This window comes from Ptychodera flava, unplaced genomic scaffold (assembly GCF_041260155.1).
Source record: "Ptychodera flava strain L36383 unplaced genomic scaffold, AS_Pfla_20210202 Scaffold_33__1_contigs__length_2856901_pilon, whole genome shotgun sequence".
NCBI classification, from domain to species: domain Eukaryota; kingdom Metazoa; phylum Hemichordata; class Enteropneusta; family Ptychoderidae; genus Ptychodera; species Ptychodera flava.
Genome location: NW_027248355.1, coordinates 2750645 through 2759307, shown reverse-complemented (window position 1 = coordinate 2759307; position 8663 = coordinate 2750645). Strand labels below are relative to the sequence as shown.

At 36.3% G+C, this 8663-nt stretch overlaps 1 protein-coding gene across 1 annotated transcript; it reads left to right on the top strand.

Annotated features, from left to right (window-relative positions):
* Window positions 1-868: 868 nt before the first annotated feature.
* Window positions 869-7919, top strand: LOC139127612 (isoamyl acetate-hydrolyzing esterase 1 homolog). Its single transcript, XM_070693527.1, has 6 exons — window positions 869-1078; window positions 3224-3276; window positions 3484-3682; window positions 5771-5879; window positions 6311-6429; window positions 7472-7919. The coding sequence occupies exons 1-6, from the start codon at window positions 884-886 to the stop codon at window positions 7664-7666; spliced, it is 870 nt and encodes a 289-aa protein (XP_070549628.1). The 5' UTR covers window positions 869-883; the 3' UTR covers window positions 7667-7919.
* Window positions 7920-8663: the final 744 nt, after the last annotated feature.

Genomic DNA, 8663 nt, shown 5'->3' with positions numbered 1-8663 from the left:
AAATACTCTCCAGCCCATTCAACGCCATCGTGATATTAGTAATTTAATTTCGCCAAGGAAATTTGAATGCAATATACTTCGATTGTGTTCGTTGGAATTGTTTCATTTCTAATTTACGTCTCTGTCTCTCTTTGTCGATCGATCAATTTAAACGTATTTTCATCCTCAATAGAGTCAATATTCTGTCCTCATTTTTCCGATCACCGTATCTTATAACCTCTTGTGACGTGTTCCCTATGTAAACGCACAGTGACAGATATGCCAAGTCCCAGTATTGTACACCAAAATGGACAAGTTGCGATAGTGTTTTGCGAAACGGCGAATAATCAAGTGTCATTATCATAGGAGGCGACTACACCAGGTTATTCCACAGTCACCTGTGGTCTATTCGCTGTGCGTCTATGCGCCCATAGACGTGTGTACATATGCCTGTCACTACATGTACACACGTCTATGGGGCGCATAGACGCAGAGTGAAATAGACCACAGGTGACTGTGGTTATTCTTGTCATGAGATGAGATACCCCTATCAGGACAAAGTTGGCCGATTTCAACACCTTACAATGCAAATATTTTCAACAAGTGAACGATTCCATGAAAAAGCTTAGGCTATATATTAAACTTAATAGTCGATCTCTTTAAAAGTATAGCAGGCCAAAAAGGAAACTCAGCCCTGTCTCTGATGAAATACTGAAACTATTTTTATTGATATATTGATATTTCAGATTAAGCTATTCACGCACAGACAGTGAACCTGTGGTCCCAGTTCAGAATAGACGTCACGTAAAGGACAACGCACTTCAGCGGACGCCCGTTCAACAGTGTCTGTGTAACCTTTGACCTTTCACTTCCGACCTCATTTATAGTCGAGCAGCTGGCTTGAATGCCTTGTTGTAAGACGTGTACAACCGCTCTGTACATAACGGCACCGGCTCGCTGCTCACCAAATGGAATGAAATATCTATTGCCTGTACGACTGTTATTGCTTACTTCTTGCTTGTATCGTCGGCTAACTTCAGCGAGTACCATGGCAGCAATGTGGCCTAAGGTGATTTTGTTTAGGGATTCGATAACGCAGGTAAGAAACGAAATCCCCACGTTCGCCTGAACTCAATCCACAGTCCCTCTACAGAGGGACTGTGGAATCCACAACGGAAAGACCATAGAAGGGGGAATGCATCAGGAGTGGCAGAACCATATGGAAATATTGATCTCATTTTAGTGTTTGCAAATTGCACACTCCCTCTGTCTGTACTCTAAGGCATGAGAATACAGCCTCTATGATCTCATGCAGCCAATATGCCTACAGTCTTCTGCAATGCATGACAATTACGTATCACCCCCGGGTATCACCTCGCCTGACCCTTCTCTGTAAAATGGTCATAGATAAAACTAGAATATACAGTGACCTGCCATGTCTTAGGATTTCTCCAATGATTGATGTTTACCGGTACCAGCTTACCGGTATAAATACACACCAAACAGTATACCCAAAGTGTATGTAATAACATGTATGTATGTATGTATGTATACGTATGTATGTATCAGGGCTCCCGCTACCTATTCGCCAATTCGCCAAATGCGAAAGAAAGTTAAAAATGGCTACAAAAATTCCTGTTTGGCTAATGTAGTGGCTATTGAATTCTTACACCTCCTCAACAGAAAACTACACCTAACAATAAAATGTTGTGAGATGTTGAAACAGTTTACCCTCCTTCCTACAAAGTTGCAATGTATTGAAACAGTTTACTCTCCTTTCTACAAAGTTACAAATTCCCTGGTACGTAAAACAAACACTGTTGCTGTTCGATACTACAATACATCATGAACGTAAGGTCCATGAATACACTGAGGCCTGCTTTGCCTCTGTGAGTCCTGGGTCGTCCTTGAGTCTATCAAAAGTTTTACCTACTTTGCTGTATCAAATTTTTGGCCTGCAACTACTCAGTTTGATAGTAAAAACCATTATTTCAAAGGAAACTTTCACAAACGGAGTCATAATACAAAGGAAAAGGAGAAAAACTGAGGTTATCTGAAAGGTCAAGTCTAGGTCATCTCATCATGTGATGTCATGCATGAAGACCCCCTAATTACACAATTATGGTTCACAAGAAACCACCTAGGGTGGTCCAATAGGTGAAAGGTAATTTTGCTGCCTTCCAATTTAAATGGCATTCAGCTTGACTGACTCCCATTCGGCCTACTTTCAAACTGCTATAACTTATACAAGAAATTATGTGATTCTGAATGATTTTAATATTTTTGTAGATTCCACCAGTTTAATGATCTAGAAGTGAACATCACCAGACATTTCTTGATGATATCAAAATATCAAATGAAAATATATCTGGGCTAAAATGTTATCATAATCATTAAAACAATGAATGCCCTCAAACAGTGAGTAATTTAAATGCAATGAACATATATCGTTGTGTCTTGTTTTACAAGAGTTTTGTTTGGCCCAGCCCTTTTTGTCTCAAGAAAAGTACTTATACTCAAGATGCTTTTTCAGCCTGCTTGATCACAACTATGACATACAAGTAAAACCGGGGCCTTAAATACCACAATAATCGTATCTACACTGCCATTGTGCTATACCATAAATGCTGTCTTCTGCATGGAAAATTGTTTTACTTGTGTGGCCTAAACATTTAGGTTATGGAAGACTGCATAAATTTGCCACATGAGAAGCCTGTAACTTATGACAAGCTATCATACTGTGAATACTAACTGAATGTGGCAGAAATATTCAATCTGTACCTCTTGTAATATACACTCAACATTGCTAGCAGATTTTTAGAATTCAATTGCTACCTAATTTTATTTCTGGTGTTTAAAGTTTACCACCAAAAATGAAAAAGGATTTCTATCCCTGAAATGTCATAAAAACACAGATTATGAATGCAAAAACTAAACACATATTTCTTTAATGTAAAAACCATCATGAACATCATACAAAACATCTTGATTTGTAAAATTAGGGACTCCTGAATGACGAGAAAGCTGTTGCCACACTTGAGATCATAAACTGGCTAAAAGTTACTCAAAATGGCTAAAAGATTTTTGATTTGGCTAATGAGTTGGCTAATCATTTTGGTGACTTAGGGGGAGCCCTGTGTATGTATGTATGTATGTATGTATTTGTATGTATGTTTGTATGTATGTATATTAGCATTATGTATTCCTCACTCTCTGGTCTCTCGATCTTCCTCTTTCCCCACAGTATTCTTTCAAGGACGGTGGCTGGGGTGCTGTACTAGCTGATAAATTACAAAGGTATGTATCAGCCGTTTTCACCGTGACGGTCTCTGCAAATATGATGATTTACTCGCTGTCATGATGTAATTTCAAAGGAAATATCACCATTATACAATGTCAAAAGTAAATAAGTTATCTTTTAGGTGTCTCCTCTGTCTTCGATATTTTACCATATTTTTGGTTTGAGGTTTTTCATTGTGTATACATTCTTGATACATTAAACAGAAGATGTGACGTTCTGAATCGAGGGATCTCAGGCTACAACACCAAATTCGGAAGCATAATCCTCCCAAAAATCATCACCAAGGAAACTGCATCGAATGTTGCCATGGTGACGATATTCTTCGGAGCCAACGATGCGTCGCTGCCTGAGATCAACCCACAGCAGCATGTCCCAGTCATTAAATACAAACATTATCTACAGGTGATGTGTTAAATGTTTTACAGAGTTCATAAGTCACGACTCTATCTTGCCAGTATATTGACTGTGCAAATACTGTGATCTGATTGGTCCAGACATGAAAATAACCTATATAGCTCCGTTGGAACAGCCCCAAGCTCTAAGCTAGAGAAGAATTTTATTTGGCATTTCACACCAGAATTTCAATTTAATATTATGATATCCAAGCAATAAACCACCTCGGCAACAGTACACCCCTTTATTTCATGCCATATCGATTGTGCATATACGTCGTGGACTGGTCAAAATCTCATGGTATACCGTCACTGGGTGTGGTGTATTGCTTTTTAGTGGAATATGTAAGTAAGAAATCACATCCAGTGATGGGTATACCATGAGATTTTCACAAGTTCAGGACATTCATGCACTAGTGACAGGGAGTGCATATATGGACATGAACTGGTCAATCCAAGTAATATGCTCATCGCTGAGATGTTTTATTGGTAAATTATATTATGACAATGTATTGAAATTCTGGCTTGAAATGTCGAAAGGGGAATTTTTACCTTGCTGAAAGTTGCGCCTATTCCAACCATACTTTATTATGAATACAGCACAATTATTTTAATGTCTCAACTTACCAGACCACTGCATTTGTGTCATTAATATTGTACTGGTATGATAGAATTATTAATGATGAGTCATGATACCCGGACTTGCATACATAACACACAGTATTTTCCTATAGAGACAAAGCCACTCTTTTTTGAGCTTTTTACGTGAATTTTATTTGTAGTCTATGTTGTTGCATTTTTATGTATAGTGGTCATTTTGTACATTGGGTAACTTTATGCAAGTATTTCATGTTTTCTTGATATGACAAAAAGTCGAAGAAGAGTGACAGTCCCTGTAAATGGTTGCTACTAATTCAAGCTTCTAGCATCAGAGGACACTCTTGATACACTCTTTTATGGCAAATCTTCAACAAGTGTTAGGTCATACAAGTCTATATTATTAAAACATTACACGGGTCTGTTAAAAAATAAATTTTATCCTGATAACGCTTGTACTTGGGTTGGAAAGTGCCACTCTAAAAGTTGCCGTGTCTGTAAATTTCTCCTTTTTTGTTGTTGTTTTTTTTTTGAATTGTTCGTATAGTTTGTTATTGTTATATTTTTGAATTTATCTTAAATCATTTGTCTTTTCTGTTTTTAATTTGTATGTATAAAATTTGTTCTTTTGTGGAGGGCTTTTTAGCATCCATATATGCATATGTATATATGCAAATGGAAGGTATTCTTATAAGGTGGAAAAATGTCGTCTGTATGTATGTATGTAGGTATGTATGTATGTATGTATGTATGTATGTATGTATGTACGTACGTACGTACGTACGTACGTACGTATGTATGTATGTATGTATGTATGTATGTATGTATGTTTTTATATGTGTCAGTCACCTGTGCGACTCATCCTGACTTCATGTCAAAGCTGAATAAATAAATAAAAAATAAATAAATAAATAAATACTAAGTATGGTACAATAACTGCCCAGATACAATTCCTGCAACTCAACAACCAAAACTTACTGATGAGAACACCAATAAAATTGGTCAAACACAAAGATTACAATAGACAAGATGGCACCTATTAGTTACACTGTATATCAGGTTTGGGTTTATTATTGCTGAGTACAATTGTTAGAACTGATTAGAGTTGCTGTGTATAAACACACACATAAATGTGGAATCCATTATTCTCTGTTTCAAAGTAGGAAGCTCCCCTATGTGTGTTTATACAGTCATCCAAAGTGTGCTTCTATGCACTATCTAGTGTTATTTTTGTTGTCTTTGGCCAGTATTATAAATTTTTCTTCATATCAGTAATTCATGGTGCTCGAGTTGCAGGCAATGTATTTCTGATTCTTTCTTGTTCTTTGCCCCGAGACAGGACATCCATTGTACAATTCAATTGAAGCTGTTGGGCTATACCTTTGGGTTTTTGCTCAACATTTGAATGTTATCAATTGTATTTATTTATTTATTATTATTATTATTTGTTTGTTTATTTATTTACCTTTTTATTTATTGACAATAACAATTAACTTCACAGAGCATGATTGACTATCTGAAAGCAATTGAAATCAATGAAGAGAGGATAATTCTAATTGGCCCTCCTCCTGTTGATGAGAAAGCATGGGAAGTGGAATGCATTAAAAAAGGTAGAAAGACATCTTGTGTCTCAACCAACCAAAATTATCATTTTGTATTTAAATTAAATAGGAACTATACTCTCAGAGAAGTCAAATGATAGTTTGAATATGTGATAACAAATGAATTTATCAGAGTATCTATCCCTCATCCATCTTTCTCTCTCTCTCTCTCTCTCTCTCTCTCTCTCTCTCTCTCACACACACACACACACATTTATGTCATTCATTTTATTCATAATTTCACTCAGTATATTTTTCACTCAAAACTCTTTGAATCAATTTGGGAAATTCTGGTGATTTCCTTGCATTAGCCCTATACCAGTATTAGATAACCAACTCTTTTTACATGAGAAGGAATGTTCTCGAGTCAGAGGCATTTAAATTTACCAAGGAAGGCCAACTTCACATTTTGACTCTTTATTTCCTACATATCTCTGAAGGTTCTACACTGAATAGAAAGTTAGCTGTCACGGGAGAATACAGCAAGGCATGTTGTGAAGTTGCCGACACAAACAATATCAATTGTATCGATTTGTGGACGTCAATGCAGAAAGTTCAGGTAAGGCTTGGACATACAAATTCAAAAGCTTTATGAATTCAATACAGATGTTGTGTTAAACACTTATTCAAACTTTCCAACTAGTGAAAACCTTCAACCATTCTCCTTTATATTCAAGGATATAAATCAGGGGTCACTGTGTAATGTTTAGCATAAGAAGAACAGATTACCTAAAATTTACCAATATTTGACATTCAAAATGGCAGGTATAACCAGAAAAGTGTTTAAAACAATGTACTGAGTAGAAAACTGTCTTTGTCTCTCCCTTGTACTTATTGTTGATCGCTGCAGGGAACAAAGCTGCTTGATTTTAAAGGGCCAGTGAGGCTGAGCCATAAGTTTTGATGATTTTTCTCCTTTTTGCTTCACATATATATAACAACTTCTTGGTCTACTACCCTCAGCATGTTGAAACCTAATTATTTAGCTTGACATATCAGCATCCATATGTATAACATGCACTGTTATTGTTGACATTTGAATTCTAATTGGGACCAGATTTCACTTGTCAACAATAACAATGCAGACTCCACATGTACAGGCTGAGTTGACAAGCTGAATACTGTGTATCTCTTCATGCTTTGTGGAGGCCAAAAAACAGGAAATCGCACAAAAACTAAATAGTGAAAAAATCATCAACAGTTACAGCTGGTGGCCTTCTTTTTTATCAAATCAAATTTTGAAATTCAGAAATTAAATTTCAATTTTTTTTGCATAAAGGAAAAATGGAGTACTATACAACCAATATAATTTTACCAGAAATATTAATGATAATCTAAATTTAACCTTGAAAAGTGACCATGAAATCAAACGATATGCATGTGCTGGTACAGTGTGTTCAATATAACTGAGCACATTAACTGGCCTATAATGAACAAAATGATAGTCCCGGACCTTCTTTTAGCACCAAAGTTGTGTCAGTGACCAGCAATGGGATAGGAGAAAGCAAGTGCCATGCATATTAAATACAAGTTTATGAAATATTTTGAGTACCTGCAACAATTTTTCCCCCTTCTAATGTTGCTTGTGGATTTTCTTCCAGAACTGGTCTGAATTTTTAGCCGATGGCCTCCACTTGTCCAAGAAAGGAGCAGCATTCCTTGAGGAAACACTTACACCGATAGTTTTGAAGAAATTGGAGTACGTCGGTCTGCAGTTTCCATACTGGGCAGACATCGACAGAGACGACCCAGCAAAAACAATAGAAGCATATAACCCCTATTGTCCAAGTCAATGACCTTTAACCTCTTTTATTTTACAAACTTAGAAAACAGAATCAGATGTAAATAATAATTTCAAACTGATGTTTTTAAATATAAGACTCATTTCTGAAAATATTCTCCACTTGAGTCAATAATTTGAGATAATTTGATCAGGTTCATGTTTTTCAGTACAAATAACTTTGCTTTATTTCACTGAAATAATTGTTTCATCCAAAGAACAAGCCGATACAAATTGCATTGTGGAAGAGATGCTCTTTTTGAGAAAATGTTAAGTAGAATGTATCTCAGGGACAGATATTTGAGTTTTCAAAATTTTGGAGTCTTTTCTGATCTACACTTGTCGGCTCATTTTAGAGCTCTTAAAGTAAGAAACATTTTCACAAACTTAGATTTTTTGAAAATAAAACATTTTATTTTTCCTCATAGAGTTAACACAGGGATAGCAGACATTTTGATTTTAAATATTGGTAAATGTTAGGTGATTTGCTTCCTTATTTAAAACTTTTTAGAGTGACCCCGATTTTGACTTGGTAAGAAAATGGTTGAAAGTTTCATTCGGAAAGTCGGAGCAAAAGTTTAAGTCTTTCACTTTCAAGGGGCATACTACCCTAACAAACCAAAGTGACTGGGGACTTTTAATCTTGACTGGCATATAAGTGACCATATTTGTGACATGGTTCCCTGCACCGTTTCTACCACTGGCACTGGCAGCGCCAAGGTTGCTACAGGGTCCTTGTGTATGTGCTCTTTCTACAGCTGTCATACACCAGCTTTATCGGACAAATGTAATTGGTGAGTAATTTCTTTGGGAACATTATTAATGATGTAGACTTTGTTTGCGTTACAACACTCTGAGAATGCATACACTGTAGACGGCGTACTGTACAAAGAAACAGGCCAGGGAACCTGAATATATATCATCATCTCAGAGGTGTATATGCATTATTGTATCATACCAGTGTACTGATGTGTAAATACAGCGATCTGATTGGTAGAAACAGAAAATAACTG

Bases quoted from the DNA above. Each gene is read 5' to 3' on its own strand.
- LOC139127612 (XM_070693527.1), top strand. From the start codon at position 884: ATGCCTTGTTGTAAGACGTGTACAACCGCTCTGTACATAACGGCACCG. The intron at 1,079-3,223 runs GTAAGAAACGAA...CTTTCCCCACAG, and splicing joins TTAGGGATTCGATAACGCAG to TATTCTTTCAAGGACGGTGG. The intron at 5,880-6,310 runs GTAGAAAGACAT...ATATCTCTGAAG, and splicing joins AGTGGAATGCATTAAAAAAG to GTTCTACACTGAATAGAAAG.